The 20,612-nt window shown below is 47.3% G+C and overlaps 1 protein-coding gene across 10 annotated transcripts in view; it reads right to left on the reverse strand.

Annotated features, from left to right (window-relative positions):
• Positions 1-10,317: 10,317 nt before the first annotated feature.
• Positions 10,318-20,612, reverse strand: part of eya1 (EYA transcriptional coactivator and phosphatase 1) — a 63,428-nt gene continuing 53,133 nt past the window's right edge. For all 10 annotated transcript variants that reach the window (XM_035619522.2, XM_035619521.2, XM_035619529.2 and 7 more), the window contains 6 exons: positions 17,139-17,197; positions 16,881-17,041; positions 16,540-16,654; positions 16,090-16,211; positions 15,124-15,224; positions 10,318-12,645 (listed from right to left, as the gene is read on the reverse strand). In XM_035619522.2, coding sequence (XP_035475415.1) covers positions 12,565-12,645; positions 15,124-15,224; positions 16,090-16,211; positions 16,540-16,654; positions 16,881-17,041; positions 17,139-17,197 — 639 coding nt within the window. In that variant the 3' untranslated portion in view covers positions 10,318-12,564. The remainder of the gene's footprint in view (positions 12,646-15,123; positions 15,225-16,089; positions 16,212-16,539; positions 16,655-16,880; positions 17,042-17,138; positions 17,198-20,612) is intronic.

Genomic DNA, 20,612 nt, shown 5'->3' on the forward strand with positions numbered 1-20,612 from the left:
TTCTGAGTGATGGGGCGGGGGCGGGGGGGGGGGGGGGGGGGGGGGGGGGGGGCACACAATATGGATGCTCACCTACACATTGCTTGTTTCAGTCCTGGAAAACTCTGTCACAAGGTGGAACTGTGCATCGGAGAGAAGAGGAGAGAAGGCCGGCCTTGACCTCCGACCATCCCATTTCCAATGGGAACGAGCCTGTCAGAGTGTTATCCTCTATCTGACAGACGGAGTGGGTCGGGGGGGGGAGGCAGAGAACGCAAGCGTCTGGTCGAGCTGCAGCCTGCGCTGCTCCCTTGTTCCCAGCCAGTGCAGGAAATTAAGAAATAGGATAACATCAAAATATGTGAGCCCTATCATCCCGAGCACACCTTTTCCAAAGGCCACAGACAAGCCGACATAGGATTTAAGCAGATTAACCTTTTGCCAGATGAAACAATTCTATAGGGTTTATTAAGAAATGTGTTTTAGCAATGAGCAAAATTATTTTACTTTACAGTAAAATAAACTAAATGCCTGGAGCGGTCAGTGTGGGAGACTCGCCGAGCGATACTGAACTTCCCCCCAAAAAAGAGATCATGAGGTGATAGTTAAACAATCGTAGCAAAGATGATTGAATAAATGACTTTTTGTGCATCACTATAGTGCTGACAAGGTGAAGAGAGAACACACACACACACAGCTTCTCAGGAAAAAAAGGGAAAGGAAAAAGAAAAGACAACAAATCTGTGACTCCTTTGTACAGATTTGTTGAGAGAAGAGTAAGAGAGAGATGTTACTTCTTGAGCAAAGAAACTCTGAGTAGAGGAAGCTCGCATGCGATGGTTTGGAGCAGGTAAAGGGGTCGTTTCCCTCCCACTGGGCGCTGATGACTGTTGGCCTCGGTCCACCCGGCCTGCAGCTATAGCAAAACATTATCTACGGCTCAGTAAATCTCCCCCCCCCCCCCTTTTTTTATTTGATTCGATCATTTTCGCAGGGCGGGCGAGAGACACTCTGTGGTGCCGTGACAGAAGCCCATAACGCATTGCACACTTTGAAGCTTCAAAGTTTGAAACGTGCCTTCATAAATCCCCGGCAATCGTTTACAAGCCGTGGGTACTGTTGTACATGATGTTATGGCGGGGGGAAAGTACATTGGTGAAGTGTAAACACACGTGTGTCACGGTGTAGATCATCTGCGCTACAATCAGGGGAGCAGAACACCACCAGGCCCCTGATTCTCTCTCTCACACACACACACACACACTATTTATGATTAACATGTTTTTTTCCTCGCTGTAACATAACCATTAATGTGTGTCCTGAAACTCTTTGAATTGTTCTCTTAAAAATTAGCTTTTTATTACAGGCCTTTTGTAAACTGTGTATGTTTATGGGATACACACGGAAAAAAAGGGTAAAGAGGAAAAAACTGGCACATGGGTATCAGCTGGGCTTCATTCCTCTCTCTCTCTTTTTTTCCTCCTCCTTTCCGCTGCTCTCTTCATTGAGACATGGGGAGCTCATAAAGAGGCCGAGAGAGAGAGACAGGATCTGGGTGATGTAATTTGCTCTTAGCGTCAGCGAGGAGCGGCCCGGTGATTTAGCAGGAGTGTGCAGAAGACATGACAGAGACTAATTGCTTTCATTAATCACGTTTCGCAGGGCCCAGCGCGAGGGGTAAACTAATTGAAATCCTCTTACCTGTCAGGACGCCAACCATTGTGCGCCCCGGCAGAGAGGAGGGGGGCGGCCGGGGTGGGGGTGAGCAAAGGTGCATGGAGAGAGAGAGAGAGAGAGAGAGAGAGAGTGCAGGGAGGAGGAACGGGCAGGAAATGAAGCTCTAACTACAAATAAACCATGTCTTTGTCTAGACAAATCTCTTTTCAGGCCGTAATGCTCTCTGAAATGTGTTAATGTCATGTAAAGTCTTTCAGGGGGGGGGGGGGGGGGGGGGGGGGCTGTGAGGCCTCAGGAGAAGACGAGCGCAAATGTGGCCCGGGGAAGAAAAGGCTTCTTTTTTTCCAGCATAAAATATCAAATCGAATTATTCCCCCGGCCCAGCTGCCGGTGGCGTCGGAGAGAGAGAGAGAGAGAGAGAGAGAGAGAGAGAGAGAGAGAGAGAGAGAGAGAGAGAGAGAGAGAGGCTTTAGGCCTTAATACCTTTGTGTGTGTGTGTGTGTGTGTGTGTGTGTGTGTGTGTGTGTGTGTGTGTGTGTGTGTGTGTGTGTGTGTGACAGGGGCCATTACTGAGGCCCCTTCATGGTGGAGCACGGCGGAGGCACCAGGGCAGCCCGGCCTGTGCAGACATATGGAGGGAGAGACGGACGGACAGCAGAGAGGTAGAGGAGAGTGGATCAGACGAATCAACCAATTTACCTGGCTACTCAAGACTGGAGTGGTGCGACGGAAGACAACGAGGAATTTGTATTATGAGCTACTGTAGATCAACTGGTAGAAAACACAAAGGCTCTTTAAATGTTTAAACCACCAGCTCAAACTACTGCATGGCAGTCACTGGGTTAACAGATCATTTCCCATATTTTATCGTTTTTGTCCGCTGGAGTGTTGATAGAGGACAACGCAACACTACTATTCTTTGACCTTTCCCCTTATTATTCCACATTCTCTTAAATTGTGTCCTTCTAAATCGCAGCAGCGTCAACGCACTATTTCCAAATTATCGATCGATTATTATCGATCATGGGCATTATGATTGCAGTTGATGGTCTATTTTTTTTCTTCCCAAAAGCTAACAGATGTGACCACACATAGTGTACCTGTCCACCTCGCGTGTATTTCACCTCGCTGCCAGTCAGTCGGGGTTCGGATTTAAAGAAGCGGTCACACCTGCACACACACACACACACACACACCTTTTTGGCAGTGGCATTCGGGAGTTGCATACAGAGGACAAATCCAAAAGTGATTGCCGTGTGAAAGGCCCTCCTCCTGCCTTGAGAGTGCTTCTCCAGTTACGAGGTCACAGACAATTAGAGAGAGAGGATCAGACAGCCCCACTGTTGTCATGGTGCTGCAGAGTGACTCTCTCTCTCTCATTCCACACACACGCACACGCACACTAACACTAGCACTCACACACGCACGCACACAAACAAGATACATAAGACATGTACAGACATTCTCTGGTGTGTTTTTTTTTAATCATACACAAAACACCAACATCCGTGTATGCAATGCTGTGAACACTTGCACACACACTTTCGTAAACACAGCTCACTGCCTGCGACAGCCGTCAGTTAACACCTTGCACTTCCTGTCTCCCCCGCGCCCCCTCCTCCTCCCTCCATCCCAGACAAACACTGCCTCGGGCCTCGAGAGCAGACACATATTTTTCGAGAGGTGAAAATGTAATCCAAGGTTCTGGAATGAATTTATTTGCCAAAAAAGTATTATCTGTCGATCTGCAGGGTGTTCACTGCTTCCTCTTGTCACCGTGCTGCCCTTCCCCGTGTGGCGTGGCGGGGAGGAGAAGGGCCTGCAGGGACACAGGCCCCCGACATCCAGATCTTATCGCCGCTACCATCCCGTATTAGGTTACGTCTATTTTTTTAATTTAGCATACTGGCAGACGAGTCACAATGAAGCCTTTATGATCTGTGTCATCTCGGTGCCAGGGACGAGCATTTCCCTTCATTGTAATGAACAGACAGCCGCCCCCCCCCCCCCCCCCCCCCCCCCGCCTCCTTCAGGTTTGACTAATGAGAACATGACAGGAGCCCCTGCAGAAGATCCTGTTTGAGGTTCAATAACGTCACATCCGCGGTGAGAATATGCAATGAGAGTGTTGTTTTTACTCAGCGGCCATTTGCATTGAACAGAAGATTCGTACGAAACATTTGGACGTCTTCGCGATGGAGGCCAGGTGACTCCTGCGGCTGCACCTCAGCACATACGCACTTCGCAGTGCCAGTGGTAGAAAATTCAACACTATCACTGAATTGTATTTATTATTATTTATTTATTTTATTTTTTTCAAACAATGGGTCTTGGATTTCACACTGCTCATTAAAAACAAATGGGTTAGGATCATGTTTTTGTATCAAAAGTGTCCCCCCCCACACAGTTTTCATCTTAAAGTTCTAATAATGATTATAAACCAAACAATGAAATGTCTCGATGGATCAGAACATACTGCTTGGACAGATGTTCTCTTTACAGGACACTCTTGGAGATAGACACTCACAGTTTGTAGAGCGTGGCTCAAGACGCGAAGAGGATCGTCCACTAAGCAGAAGGTCGATGGCTTGATCCCCCTGGCTCCTCCAGTCCACGTGCAAGACACGCACACCCAAAATTGCCCCTGACGACGGAACCGGCAGCGTATGGGTGATGTGTGATGGAAAAAGCGCTGTGCACAGAAGCGCTGTGTGTATGATATGATACTGTAAAGAGCTCTAAGTGGTCGACATAAGATTAGAAAAGCGCCGTATGAAATGCAGGCCATCGCTGTTTGTCATCCATTCACGCACCACAGTTCTGAACTCACTCTCCCGCGCTAACTGTCACGGCGGACCGGCGGTAATAGGCCTAGCAGCTTTTTGTCAGGAGTAATATCCCTCCAGGACGCTGAACGGTCCCGAGCAGCTCGCCAACCAGCTGAAACAATTAACACGGTGAACTCTGTCAATGCTCTAATGCTCCGAGAGGAAGAATCATGAATTATGGATCGAGGTTTTAAACGCCCCCCCCCCCCGTCTGTGTTGGACTCGGGCCTACGTGGGATGTAGTGCAGGCCTCCAGATTACGATTAGAGCGATCGTAAGACTGCCACCTCTGATGGGGGGGGGGGGGGGGGGGGGGGGGGGGGGGAGAGCAGTGGGATGGGGTCTGTGTGTGTGTGTGTGTGTGTGTTACAAATAGCAGACTGTACAACATGCCTATGAACAACAAGCCTGGTATGAGCGATTAGAGGGAAGGGAGTGAACAGGGGGTGGCGTAGAATGGAAGGGCATAGCAGTGGGTGACTGTAGGGTGTGTGTGTTTGGCGGGCAGCTGGGGGCACAGGGGAAGGGGAATGGGTGAGGTGTGTGTGTGTGTGTGTGGGGGGGGGGGGGGGGGGGGGGTGGAACGTTTCCTGTTCCCCAAATTCCCAGCTCCTGTCTGTGGAACAGGTACACAAAGCCTCCCTTGAAGGATTCGGAGAGGGTGCGGCAGGATGAAACGCAGCTACTGATGGTTAACAGATCTGTCCCCCTGGACGACGACCCCCCCCCCCCCCCTCACTACTAGCCAGCGCCGCGTTTGTTTACACTCTCCCCAAGCCCTTTTAGCATTTTTCTGGCCGGGGCCGGGAGACTCCACGCCGCTGATTGCCATATTCCCAGACCAGAAATGTCACTTACCACTTTGCTCCCCTTCATCCGCCAGTTAAGCCCTTTGTAATCCCCCCACAGAGGAGCGGAGTCACCCAGGACGTACAATATTTTCTCCCGTAGCAGTGACTCGTCTGCCCCCCGTGCTGCCCCTCCGTCCCCTCCGTGTCCCCTGGCCAGAGAGAGGCAGAGTACAGAAACCATTTCAGCCGACTGGAACGAGACATTAACATTCCTACTGGGACAGTACGGACTCCAAAGAAAGAGAGAGAGAGAGAGTTAGACCAAAGAGAAGAAACCAAGAGAGAAGGAGAACTGTGGTATAAAACAACTCTCATGTGGCTCTTTTACAAGACGAGGTTCCCTCTGGGTTTCTATATTTCATGAAGAGACATATTTCATTAGGTTTTGAGATATCCTGATGTGAGATGTCTGTCACATGACACAATGGAGGTAAATGGAATTTCATTTGTTCTATTTAGAGTTTAAAAAATACTTTTCATCAGCAGCATGTCACAGACCTCACCGTGGATTATCAGACTTGATCTGTGTCAGATGTTTCATCCACTCAAGTTGTTTTACTGGTGGCAGCAGATTGTCACGAACCAGCTCGGAGTCCTGACAAAAGGTGGGAGAGAGCAGAGGGTTCAATTGATTAACAAAATAATTTAACGCGCAAAATAAAGAACTATGTGCAAAAATAGAATAAAGTATGAAGATCAGCATTATCAATGGTGTTTGGCGTGTATGAGTAAATGTAGTGCAGTGTATCAAATGAACCTACCCAAACATAACCAAACAAAGCCCCTGCTTGCTGGGGAAGGAGAGAGACCGAGACGACTCGGCAGCCATCTTGTATCAGGAGGAGGAGGAGGAGCCCTGATGTGGATAAGATTCATGTGGGGCATCTCCTCCTGACACGCCTCCTCAACCACCTGCACAGAAATAGGTGTACAAGCAGAACACAAACTGGACATGGTCGTCACGAGATATATCAGAACTCACTGTGGGAAGGTGAGATCGGTGATGGAAGTGTGCAAAACTATAATACTTATGGATTAACAGAAATGTTATGCAGGCAAAACTTCAGGCATTAATACATTGAGAGATACCACATCGCCAGTGGACAGACATTTCATGTATTTTGGGTGTTAAATTGAAGCTCTATCCAAAGATGTTCCTGTCGTAGAGGAGGCGCCACTTAAGTGATAAGAGAATTAAGAATAAGAAAGAAAAAGAAATTCAGAATAAGAAAGTGATAGAGAGAAGATTTATACCCTTAAAAACTTCACACCCTAATGGCCTGAGAGAAGGAGACAATCCAAAACCTTCTGTCAAACATTTTGATGCGTTTGAACCTACATGTTCACTGCTTCAAGAATATCTAGGGTGGTAGACGTCACGCATATCATTCCCGTCTTTAAATTACAATGTCAATAACAAATTTTCATTTTTTTTTTCATTTTGTTCTTTGAGTTCGGTTACAGATATATAGAAAACCGTAATACTTCAATGCATGTGGTCATAGCTCAGGTCATAAAATAAAGTCATAAAATTAAATTTTCCCTCACCGTAGTACTTCAGGACGTGAAAAACAGCAACGGGACAGGGTTTTCGGCAGAGAAGGAACCTACGGCCCTGCTTTTCCAAACAGGGTTCACCTTTCCTTTCCCTTCGTCTTATAGAAAAAAAAATATGAGCGGAGAAAGAAAACATTAGCCGTGACTTATCGAGCAAAAACAAGCCAAGGTGGGACGCGGGGCTGTTTTATTAACCGGACGACATCGAGTTTATTAAACTGGGCCCAGAGTCTCCTTCTCCTGCCAGACGAGCGGGAGCTTGGCCCGTGTCCGACACCTAACTGGAGAGAGCTGGCACAATTAACACCAGGGAGGGAGGTCCTCACACACACACACACACACACACACAAACACACACACACATACGCGTAAACACCCTGTGCATGGTCACACAGAACATACAGGGAGGTCTGAAGGGCCTGCAGCAGCCAAATGAACCCTTTGGAGGCCTGGTAGCTTATTGCCCCGAGTTAGTTTCGAAGCCACCGCAAGTGCAAGTCAAATGCAGGGGTGCAGTGGGACCCGTAAATATGAGTGTGTGTGTGTGTGTGTGTGTGTGTGTGTGTGTGCGTGTTGACCATAGATGCAGGTGGCGCTGCGATGTGGTTGGGTGGAGAGTGGGCGCCGTTCCAGCACCCGCCCTGGCAACGCCACTTACTCCCAAACACTGGAACCCCGCTGCAGCGGTTGCCGAGAGGTAACGTTTAAGAGTGTTTCTCTGTTTTGCTGGATTTGCTCAGTGAATGAACTCGCTTAAAAAAATTAAAAAAAATAGCAGATACATTACAACATGTTTCTGCTCTATGATACTTAATCGAGAATGCGTTGCAGCAACTACCGCTGAGCCGGCGTGGAACGGATGCACGATGAGAGACTCCCACAATGGCTACCGCTGTGTGTCAATGCTTTATTGGAACAGTGTGGGCTTTGTGAAAACAACTACATCTGGTAAAATTACACATCAGTTTCTGGATTCCAGAGAACCTTAATACAATAATACAATATATATATATATATATATATATATACTGCAAGTACAATCAACGGTTTTTCCCCAATCTTGTACCAAAGTGTGTACACGTGTTTTGTAGCCAACGCTCCCTGACCTCTACGTGACACGGGCCCCTCCGCGGGACCAGTCAGACTCCGACCCTCCACCGACGCGCATTGACAGCATTGTCACAGTCTAGACTCACTTGGGAATGCCTCGGCTGGGTTGGACAGCAAAACTGGCGGACGCCCCGGCCCCCTTCGGAGTTGACACTCCTGGCTGGGATCCCTGGCATCCACAGCTTCCTGATTACCAGCTGTCCTTGCCCCCCCCGACACTCTCCCTGTCAAATCCCAGTAACTGACAAATAAACAAACAGTAAACAAAGGGCCTAGTTTAGCACCACCGCCCGCCGCAGCATGACAACAGGTTTGTCACTCTCGCCGCCTGCCAGGCCTAGCTGAGCGCTGCGCCCCGCAGAGGAGCGAGAGGCCTTTCTTCATCTTAAACAAACCCGCTGGGGGAGGAGCTGCAATCAGGGACACTTGGTTTGTCTGTGCCGCCTCGAGACAAACATGCGTCGGCCAAAACCGAGAATAAAGAAATACAGACTGGAACAATCAAACAGCATGTCTCTCTGGCTCTTAGATTGAGCAGAAACTCCTTGCAGGCCCGCTAAAGACGGAGGCTTTGAGTTTAATTCTCCCCCCTCCCGCTCCGTCTTATTGTTTCAATCTGCGGACATCTGCTAGCTGCGGAGACAAATTCCCCTAACTTGAGACACATTAGCCACCAAGAGGAGAACACAGGCCTATTAATAGGCTTCCTGCTCGTAAAAGAGATGTGGCAGATCAGGTTTTTTTTGTGGGGGGGGGGCTGGTTTGATATGCATGTAATACAATATTAGTTCAATTGTGATGCACCATTAGAGGGCCCCCTCTATGGAAATCTGCATGAAATCACTGTCTGGGCAACGCCGTAAATCACCAATGGCGTTGTTTATTATTGCGCTACAGTTTTATGGCGGGCAGGCGCTTTGCCGGGACGTCCCGGGGAGGAATGCCCAACAGAGGACCTGTAAGGTAATGGCCCCCTTGATTTTCCACGAGGGAGTTGTGAGAGTTCAATGAAGATCAGGCCTCCTGAGAATAACGTGGCACAGGGACATTAATATGTACCAACAGTGAGCACATGGCAAGTTGGCCACACAAGAGAATGACAAACCTCACGAGAAAAGTTCTGCATTGTGAGTCAGGTACGCGACACGAGCCAAAAAAGCACAATCTAGCTCTTATTTTTTATTTTGTATTCCCATCTGTTCTGTTCGAGCAGCCAGTGTGGCTGGCCAACATGCCACAACACCCACTTTTTCTTGCGCAAAAAAAGCGTCTGGTCTGGTTGTGTCTGGCTTCTTCTGCCAAGCATCGGGAAAACTTATCAAAGAGAACAGAGCCTTTATTCTGTGCAAGGAGCGGGAGCAGCGCTTGCTCTCCTCCGCAGAGAGCCGGCGAGCAACCTCAGACGCTACTCAGTCTTTCAGCTGTTCGGAAGTGGAGGGGGGAAAAAAAAAAAGAAGCACATTTGGGGTCATTGTTGCTGCTGCCGCATTCCGGTGGTGGCAGCCCCGACGTGCTCTGTCCATAACCTGGACATCACCCCCCCAACTCCATGTGAATACATAATTGAAATAAAATTCCATGGATGCTCGATTTTCCCCAACGTGGTTTTGGAGGCCCAACACTGTCTTCCCTGTCGGGGCTTGTGTTACATGCTGCACTCTCTTTAGTTTTGACCACCTCATAAAATTAGCCTCATAAATATTTGTCATATGTGTTATTTCGACCACGACTTGATAGCGGATGGATGTATCTAAAATTATGCATGAGGCTAGAGCTATGACAAATGTTCTGCTGGGCACTGGCATCGGCTTCAGGAGAGAAAGAATGTGTGACACACGTTATGCATTGTTGAGGCCGTCGGGAAAATCCCGCCTTTTCTCACAGGAATTATGAGAAATACTTTAAATAAGAAAAATTGAAAAGACTGCATTAGTCCTAAAAATTCTCTTTAGCTATTCCCAAACAAAAATCCCAGCGTTATTAAAGTATGTTCAGACGCCGCCTTGATGTTGGAAAGAGTTTTATAGCAGCTATTGTGTGGATTTAAAGGATGCGATTAGCATGCGGCCGCGTGGTGTTCGGTCTAGACAGCTCCAGTTTCTATTCGCTTCCTGGTGGGATTAGAAGGCAGAGGCCTGTGACATTAGCGTCAGTCTCTGGGACACTGGTGGCAGAGAGTAACGCCATTCTAGAAATATTAATACGCAATGGAATGACATGAGCAGAAATGTGGCCTTCTCGTCCGCAGACAAAAAGCCTTTTTTAAATAGCAGTGTTAAATTCTCATCTGGTAAAAAACCCAAGAAAGCGACATGTTACAGTTCACAAATCAGATTTATTAATTTAAACACAGTCAAATAATAATGTCAAAAAACATCTGTACACATATTTTGCAGACACAACAATCTTTTTTGCGTTTCACAATGAGGCCCATGTAGTGTAAAGTATTTCCAGTTTGCATTTATGATTGCAACATAATAATAATAAAAAAAAGAAAAGAAAAAGCGTGCTGTGTGAATCTATAAAACATATCCTCTATTTACCTACCATTACCTTGATCTAGCAGCAACATGTAGATACCCCCGCAGCACGGGGGGAGAAGTTGTTTTGAGTAGATGGGGGTGTCGGGGGTATGTAAAGGGGGTAGAGAGAGGAGAGATCCAAATTGAAATGTTAAAGGCCAGCAGTGATCATGTGCAAAGGAGGGAGAAAAGAATTAGAAACACAGAGTCGGTTTCTGCTTAAGAAATTCACAGTCGATAGCACATGTCCTGTCTGTTCACAAACCCCTCGAAGTTAGTGGCTTTTCTCTGAACATTCATTATTGGTTTTCCTCCCATCCACAGATGTTGAAGCGCCGCGCGGAGGGGCCTCGTGTAGTTCCGCTACTTCCAAAAGTGGGACACAGAATGTATTCTCAAAGTTGAAATAAAAACACTACATCATACAAAAATTACGCTCGCTGTACAAGAGTTTTTTTTATAGCGCTTGTATAAAAGATAATAAAACCTACTCAAGCCTGCTTTTTTTTTGTTTTGTTTGTTTTTAAATATCGGATTTATTCAAATTTGTTGATAAAATGGCAGGAAAACTGCCGTACCCCACGTCCAAAAACCCTTATCAGAATTAAGTTGGCTTTCAAATATATGGGGTCGGGCTGCAAGCCGGTCAAATGTCGTGAGCTGTGTTCGTTGTAGTTGTGAGCTACCTTTCCCCAATAACTAAAAAAAAACACCACCCACAAATACTTGTCTCCTTTTGAAATGAGTCTAAAAAGGACTTTGCAACAGAGAAGACCTGTTATTCTATAGAAATAGTGTGAATGCAGTTTCCCGATGAGAGTCCGACGAGAGGTCATTGACACTTGACATCCATGCTTTTGGTCTTGACAAAAAAACGATTTATCACAAAATCCCGTTATCTACATATTTGTTTACTGAACAAAACTCGAACACATCAACACTTTCAGGCGTCGCACAAGCTCATGTGCGATGGGATGCCTTTTTTTCTTTTTACTTCATTGAAGAAGCTTTGCCGCCAATGTGAGAGCACGTACCTAAATGAATATAGGAAGGAATAGTCCAGTGATTACAAACTTACACACACACAAAAAAAGATTTTCCTCTGTACACGATTGTCTCAGCATTGTAAATAAAGTTTTTTGTAATTTTCTTAAATTATTAGAAAACCCCCCTCCCTTTTTTTTGTTTTGTTTCTTCCATAAACGTCTTCATCTCGCTGCGGTGGAACTCAACAGTACTTTGTAAAAGGCACGAGTCTTTTGTCGTCGAGGTTCCTTCTCCGCGGCCCCGGCGCCGCTCACAAAGTCTCCGTTCATAAATAAGAAGCACAGGACTCCCAGGCCCACAGTTAACAGAGGAGCAGTCGCTTTGTCCGTCTGTCCCATGACAGAGGGGAGGATAAAAAGTAAGATAAGGAACAGAAAGAGGCGGGAGGTGAAGAGCCGAGGGAGGTGGGGGGGGGGGGGGGGGGGGGGGGGGGTCTAGAGGGACGGAGTAATGTCACCCCCAGTAGTCGAGGGCCTGTGGTTTACTGTAGCTGAGTTCTGTGGCGAGGTGAGGCGAGGCGAGGCGGGCGAGGCCATCAGTAGCTGTGCTCCCCTCACAGGTGTGAACCCTGACAGAGTCCCGGCACAAACGGGGCGCCGTAAAACACTTTGACAGCTTCAGAAAGCGGCCAATTCACAGTAACCAGGGCGAGCAGCTGCGGCGCCGTAAATTCACCTCTCTCTCCTTCGCTCCCAGAAAAAAAAAAAAGAAGAAGAAGAAAAAAAAAGAAAGTTTCGGGTTAAGACGAAGTGTGACCGTATGTCAGCACATTAACCGTGCGCTCAGCCCCTTTTTTTTCTCCCCTCCTCTGTTCTCCTCTTCCTGTGAAGTGGAAGAGACGCCAGGCAGCGCAGGCAGGGGGGGCGTTCTTTTCTTTCTTTCTGAGCTGTGGGGTCTGCGGCAAGCGTGGGACGTGGGCCGGAGGGCGAAGGTGAAAGGTTTCGCAGGGGTGTGCTGAGGTGGAGCAGGGTGTACGACGGCGGTGCGGTGGTGCTACAAGTACTCCAGGTCCAGAGCGTGGTGGAGGGCCATGAGGTCTGAATGGCTGGAGATCCTCCAGAAGGGCATGTTGTGCTGTGGAAGGGGGGGAAAAAAAACAACAACATTACATTATGTAAAGTTTTATTTAAAACAAATTATATATATTGAAATCTACAAAATGTATTTCATCCTTTCAGTCCTTTGTCAAAGAAAATTGCTCAAACTTCTCAGGTTCCAGCTTCACAATCGTGCGGACTCGTTGCTGATCTCTGTTTTATATCATTGTACGTGTAAAATCAAATCAAAGATTTGTCTTTTTTCCCCCACATTAATAAATTAATAAATAAATACTAATTGGTCGCAGTCATTTTGAAGACTTGCAAGAAGCTGTAGGAAGAGTCAGAGCTTTTCACTGCAGTTATGAATTGAAAAATATGAATTAAGTATCTTTTCAAGAAAAGAAATCTCATCAGTGACACCCCCCTCTCGCTCCCTTGTACTGTCTACACGGCCAAGTAGCACATATGTGCCTCCAACTAACTTCTCTGCTGCGTCCACGAGTAGTTTTCTACCAACCACACTAATCCTTGTATCCGTCTTCACCTCAACAGAAACCAACTCCCCACAGCGTCTTTCGAGCGTCTGCCTCCCCGCCTGCGAGTGTGTTTTCAGGACAGTGCAAATGGGCTGCCGTTCCCAGGCGGGGGGGGGGGGGGGGGGGGGGGGGGGGGGGGGGGGGGAAACCCGAGTCACGGAGAATGAAAGGAGCTTGTCAGGTAGAGTCCTCGGCTCCTCGGTGTGTGCGGAGACCATTACCCTCCCCTTATCAAAGGTATGGCCTCTCCCAGGCATATGTTCCGCTTAGGAGAGCCTGCACTGACCCTTAAAAAGCTCTTTGCTTTTTGTTTTGTAAATTGTCTTTGCTTTTAAGTTTAAAAGCTGCAGATGTTATCTCCGGCCCTCCTCTCTCTCCTGGGCAATGGTAATAACCGAAGGCTGAATTGTTTCGGGGATTTTTTTTTTCTCTTTCTCTTTCGGGTGAAGGAATGAGGGCCCGGGATAACTTTTTTTGAGACGTTTGCTTTTGTAGTTCCACACAGTGTCACGTCGGATATGCGCCTCGTGACGGGCGAAATTGTTGTGTTATTACACGTCCTCTCTGATGTCGACACAGAAACCTTTTACCGCATGGCGTGTCGTGGGACTCTCACACTGAGACGGGGGAAAAAAGAAAAAAAAAGAAAAACGCCTTATCCTTCCATCAATGTCACAACTCAAGACTGAGTAAAAATATTTTCATCTTTTTCCCCCACAATCGTCCCTCAGGACCATATTCCCAGGACACGTTGGCTTTTCGTACTACAGAGCTGTACTATACACTATTTCGGGGGAAAAGTAAAGGTTGCTACTTCTTCCTAATCACCGCCTAATCACTCTTCATCTGTCCTCGCGCCTCTGCCCATTGTTTACTGAGAAACAGGTGAAAAAAAGGGAGCTGGAGGCCGTTCAAAGGGAAACTCCATGTCTTCACCCTGACACCAGAGCTGTCAGTGAAATATGCTCCTGAGTCGTGGATTAATTTGCCAACTAATATGTTTGCTGCGTGTGGTTTACATCCAAACTCGGCAAAATACGCTGAATACACAAATTGAGGAGCAAGAGCTGACAGGTAACGCGGAAAAGGGCCAAGTCGTCAGATTCATCCTCTGTCGTGTTTGCCGAGCGAGTGCAGGAGACGTCAGCCCCTAAGCCTTTAGATAGATAGATAGATAGATTCATACTTTATTCATCCCGAGCTGGGAAATTCTGGTGTAGCAGCAGCACGTTTCACACTGCCCACATCACACATTAAAAAATATATACACTATTTACACAATAAATTTCAAATATCAGATTGGCCAAAAAATATATATAAAATAAGAATAATAAATTCACAGAATTTGCATGCAGTATTGACAGTGGAACAAGGTCTATCTGTCAGCCAGAGGTGTGGTGTTGTATAGTTTTATGGCTTGTGGCAGGAAAGATTTCCTGTAACAGTCCTTGTGACAGCGAAGCTGAATCAGCCTAGATCCGGCCTCGCGCTAACAGGCTCGTCACCGCCGTACATATTCTGTGTTCGTCGACAATGATTTAAGCTTCCTTTATGTTGACGATGTGCCGTCAACGGGCCTGAAAGGGCCTGTCTAGCGTTACAAGTGCAGCATTTACACTGCTCAGGGCACCCAGCAGAAATATATAATTATGCCATCCCTCCCGTCCACTGCTCTGTAAACCTGAGATGGCGGAGGAAGAGCCCTGATTACACACTGCAGACTTTCCCTCTTGTACCTGGATAAACTATAAGAGGATAAACTGAATAAAGGAGGATTGAGGAGGAGGGAGAGCTGGAGCGCTGATCCCTTTCTTTGGAAAGATGTGGCAGGTACGTTTGTGTTCTGTTAGCATTCATAATGAACTCTTGACCTCAAGGAAAGTAATCACAAGTCCAAAAATCAACTTTTCTCTTTGCTCTTCTGCACTTTGATGACACAATTGGTAGTGCTTTCCACTATTCCAGGACCTCTTTACCTTTTTTGAGCCTTGCTCCTCTTCCACGCCGTCTCCGACAACAATGTAAACAACTTTCCTCCCGAACCTTTGGATTACTCGCTCGAAGCAGCTCTCCTTCCCTGCGAGGGAGCGGACAGAATGATGTTAGTGGAGCGTTGCATGGATGCAAACACACACACATACACACACACGCATTTGCAAAGATGCTTAAAAAACCATAAAGTTGATTCAGAGGCACGGGGTGACAAGAGCCCCCTTTCGAAAACACCACACGCACAAAGTACGGCTGAGTGTAAACACTTGGAGCCCAGCGAGGAGATGCGATAAGATCGGCCTTCAGATAAAGACAATTTGAAAAGCATTAGCCAAATCTCCTTTCTCCTCCTCAAACATGTGACACATAGACTTAAATCAGCTGAAGCCAGGACGCCACGGGGCCCGGTCACAGGAGCGCCAGTGGGCCTAATGCTCCGAGGAACCCTGAGCTGAATTCTGCTCGAACTCTGGTGATGATGGGCCTGGAAATGGCGCAGGAGTGAAGCTCGATGTTTATTTTGCATTTGAAACAGCGAAGAAGGGGAAGGACCAGGGGAAAGGGGGGGAAGGAGAAGGAGGAAGAGAAGGGGGATGGGGGGTCCTGTTGCTTTGGAATGACATAAATGTGCAGAAGTGGTTTCATATGCAGAGACTGAGCAAGAGAGGCCTAGGGAGGCCCGGCGCAGGCCCAGCTCCAGAAAAATAATCCCAGGCTGATTAGGGGCGATTCCTCCGTAGGAGAACATCAACCCTCTCCGGTGACTGAATCTCCCGCCCGGTCCACACCTCAGGCCCGTCACTTAGGTAGCACCGGTGTCTCAACTGTTTACACTCAACACAAGGCTAAAATAATAAGCACTCGTATCCCAGAGTGATAGAGGAGGAGGAACGTTACAAAAACGCAGGGACGGAGATAACTCGAAGCACACACTATGACTGGATATTTACCTATTTTGGTTGCACTATAAATATTCTCGATCGGAAAGACGATTCCCAAGCCATAGAGCAAGACCTTAGCCAGGGCAGGGATGAGCTGCGTGGTGGTCACCAGTATGTTCACACAGTTTGACCTGGATCAGAGAGACAGAGGGGGGTGACATCATTTTAAATCACACCGAGGGAGGAGAGAAGAAAAACACTGAAAATACACATTAAGTGAAGCATCAACTGTTTGAAACATGTTCTTTAAAAGGAGGATTGGACCTCAGCTCCTCTTTCATTTCCAATCTCTCAGCGCACATATTTTTCTAAATCAAAGGACGGGGGTCGTCCAAAAAGACAAATATGGAGCCATGGTGTTTTCTTTAATAGCTTGGGGAGCATGGAGTTGACTTATTTACACCACATGCGAGTTTATGTATGTGGGACTGGGTACAATTTTCCTCGCTGGAGTCCTACCTTGAGTGGATTAATGTTAGTGCTTTCAGTGCCAGTGTTAACCAGGAGTCCGTCAAGGCTTCAATTTCTGCTCGCAATTGCAACCAGGCTTCCCTTTTGGCTGGGCCCAGCAGACCTGAAACGCAGGGTAACATTGTTTGGGTTGGACCAGCCCTCTGAATACCACTGAACATTTTTTTCAAAATTCACCCTGACCAAGTAATGTGGCATGTGCGCTCTTAGAAAACACACACACACACACACACACACACACGTGAACACGCGAGGGCACGCACATCTGCAAACTCATTTCTACACGACAACAGATCTGCGCCCGCTTATTTTTTTGGGGGGGGGATTACCTCCGACGTTATTTTTGTAGGTGGTGTAGATTTCTTTTACTCGTCTGTAGCGGAAGGCCAGCTTTCTCATCCAGTCCACGCCTCCCCGCACGCCCGTGGCCAGACACAGGTTAGCGCTGGTCGCCGCAGCGTGGAAGCCGTCAGCGCCGAAGTTGTACGTGCTGCGATTGAGACAAAGAAAGAATCTGATTCTGCGCGAGCTGCTTCGTCGTCGAACTGGCGGGCATGTGATGAAAGTCGAGCGCAGCGTCGTCGTACCTTAGATCCTGGCCATTGTCGTCAGACGACACGTCGTCGATGTGTACCTGGTCACATTCCTGCAGCACAGAAAAATTTCAAATATGATCTATGAGTGATGTGATATACATAATTTCTTGAAGAAATGTAATTTAGACAGGTTTCTTTCTTGGGAAAGGAAACTCCCCACGTGTTCCAGGTCATTTTTCGCTTATAAAAATAAATAAATACATGGCTGGACACCTCAGTCTTAATCCGACTTTGCTTTGACCTTCTCTTTACATCCTTTTATTTTCATCAGCTCTGTTCAAACAAAACTTGACCTCGCCATCAGACTGAATGGACTGCTGCCACTAGAGGGGTCTAAAGATATGCAACACCCACCGACACAACCAATAAAGTCCTGATCCAGCCACTTTAAACAGTCCCCAGGCTGGCATTTCAACAGCTACATCTGAGAGCACGCAGATACAGTAAATACAGTAGAGGGATGAATGTAGGCTGGCAGAATACCGTGTATAAAGAGACTTGGCTCAAATGGCATGTGCATGTGTGTGTCCATGTGTTTATGTGTGTGTGTGTGTGTGTGTGAGCATCTCTTAACATGTGCACACACACACTCCTTGCCCGTTGGGGGGTGGTGCCTGGCTCTTCTTGGAAAGGTGGAGGGATTCTGCGGCTCTGCACTGATTCCACCGGTACACAGTAACACAATCCAGACTTTCTGGTAAATGTAACCTACTAGAAAAATTGAACCTGATGCTAACCGCCAATGAAATTATGACCTCTGATTGCTGCTGCGCCACACACCAACACAGCCCCGGGGCCAGTCAGCCAGCCAGCCAGCCGGCAAGAGAACGCAGGGGAGAGCAGACTAAAAATCTGTTATTAGTTTTCCATTTATAGGAACGCTCTAGTGCCTCCCCCTTCCTCCTCCTCCTCCTCCTCCTCCCCCCGGCTCAGCTCTAAATGTGAGGGAGTCCTGCCTTGGTATTCAGAGCAACACTTTTCACATGGGGCAGAGCGGAGACAGAGATGAGCTGCTTTTTTGCTAAAAGTTGCAGCAGTTCTGGCGACAGGAGGTTAAACAATAATCTTGTTCAGAGCAAAACGGCTCTGAAGTGAACGTGATGTCAACCTCTCAGTGAGTTCCAGTCGGCGCTAATACAGAATACCAAGAGAGACTTGTTTCATATCGCTATGAAGTAACTTGGGAGAAATTTCTCTGGAAAGCCACAGGTTTTAATTTGGTTGTCTCACCTGTTTAAAGTTATGTGAGAAATAATAATTGAAACCCGAGAGAAGAGAATTCTGCCGGTCTCGGAGTATGAAAAATCCTGATTTTGTAAGCTTTTTAATTAAGTTTCATCCGGCTGTTAAGACACCCAAACACAGAAAAGGACTTCCTTGTTTTAAGTCAATCTAACTGAGGCCAAATGCTGACGTTATTGCATTCCTCTCTAATGCTGGAGCAGGGTAAGGGTAAGGGCTTTGGACCGTAAACCTTTTTTATTTTACTGGTTCCCCTCTGAACAAATTTTTCATCTCCCTGGATTTGTGGGGAGAGGGAGGAGGAGCGCGGCGCGAGGAGAAACTCAAACCAGCTGTTCTTTAACAGAATTAAAATCTTGACCCCCCAACCCCGACTCTAATGCAGCCATTCTCTCGCCAAGCCTCTCCCAGCAAGCCCCGAGATCCAAAGAGGAAAAGACTTTGACCCCGTGACCCCCTCTCCCCTCCTCTCCGGGGCTCCGGCACCCCGATAAGGGGGGCAGGAGGGCGGAGGGGTGGATGTGGAGGAGAGCGGCGGATAAACGCCGGGGGAGAGAGAGTCCAAAGTGACCTCACATGGAGTGAGCTCTGAGCCCCGCGTTCCAGAAGATGGACTGCCAATTGAAGCTGGGCTGCGGGCGGAGGGGTTGGGGGGGCTCAGCTCTTGTTGGCTTAATCTGTTTCCAGACACTCACTGGCGAATCTTTAATAGTTGAAGAAAGCGGCAATTTGTCCCCAGCATGATGATCTGCTGGCAGCGGGCTCGCGGATAATTTACGTTCACAAATTATCCCCCAAAAAGTTTCCCTCCGCGCGGTGCCCCAGCCAGGAGTATGGATGTGCCTAATTCCTTAAGTAGTGCAGGCATGTCTGTTTGTTTAGGAAAACAAAAAACAGCACCCTGGGTTAAGCGCCACATAAAGACCTCCCATTCTGGTGCAAGTGACTGGAATGCTTCTATTATCCACCAATTACCTGCTGATTAGTCTGTCACAATCAGCCAAACTGCACACGAGCTCCTGCCACCTCTTTCCCCCTCTGGTGCCGGGCCCAGTCAGCCCCGCTCATTCGGCGTATATCATTGCCTAATAGTCTCCTGGTGCCTCGTTGGACGACAATAGCTCCTCATTTTATTCTTCCTACGTAATGTGTTTCTCTCAGGAGTCTGACAGCCTGCGTAGATCAAAAACAGATATCTGAGAACAATATTTACTCAGCATGTTAATTACGGGCGTGATTTAGGTGCCAGAGCCGAAAAAAACTTCAGCTTGACAGCACCGATACACATAAATATATATGTCAGTAATTAGGGCCCAACCTGCAGTCATTATAACTGCCGCCTGATTATGAATGATTTTTAAATCCTTAGAGCTAATAAACACATTAAACTTCAGCAAATGTAAAGTGTTAGAAATTCAGGAGGCCAAAAAAAAAACAAAAAAACACACCGTTCTAGGTTAGAAGGTCTAAACTCTTTTTACATTTTTTTTTATTCTGTAGCTATTACAATGCGGTAATTGACAGCTGAGCGAGGCCTCCAGACAGAAGTTTGTGTCTGTGTCTGTCTGTGAGTATGTACCTGTACGTGTGTGTGTGTGTGCTTTTAAATAAAAAGAAAGGGGGCTGCTGGAAAAAAAATGCACAGACTCCAACAATTACTGTTCCCAGCTGGGGTTTGCATAAACCTCTGCACCGGCTCCCTGGGAGGACCGGGGAGAGCTGTTAGAGGAGGTGGATGTGGGTAATGTCGTACAGTAACCCTCACACACACTCATTAGGAGCCACTTCTGAAGCTCTCGTAAACACCACGGAGCCGAGGACGGTGCAGGTTCAAGTCCGTTAAGTACAGTCATATAGTCAAAGTGCCCTGGAGAGAAACACACAACGGGGAGGGGGATTTTTTTTTCAGTAACTGACAGGCTCACCGAAGGTGTCAACCGCTGGGCGCCGTTGACAGATGGATGGATTATGAAACGACACATAAAATAGAACAGATCGAAAAAACGCATACGAAATATGAAAACATTTTTGTTTATTCAGTGCCATTATGTGATAAAGTCCCCATTTATAGGCATCAATTCAACAGGCTGCTTTTATTTTGTACACTAACAATAGAATGACAGGCCTTCAGTACAGCGACGCACTGCGGGCAACGCGAATTGAGGAATTTCTTAGAACCTTTTGAACATCTCCTTTCCATCGAATCCCCCCTGTTCTCCCCTC

The sequence above is a fragment of the Scophthalmus maximus genome, chromosome 21, assembly GCF_022379125.1.
Source record: "Scophthalmus maximus strain ysfricsl-2021 chromosome 21, ASM2237912v1, whole genome shotgun sequence".
Taxonomy (NCBI): domain Eukaryota; kingdom Metazoa; phylum Chordata; class Actinopteri; order Pleuronectiformes; family Scophthalmidae; genus Scophthalmus; species Scophthalmus maximus.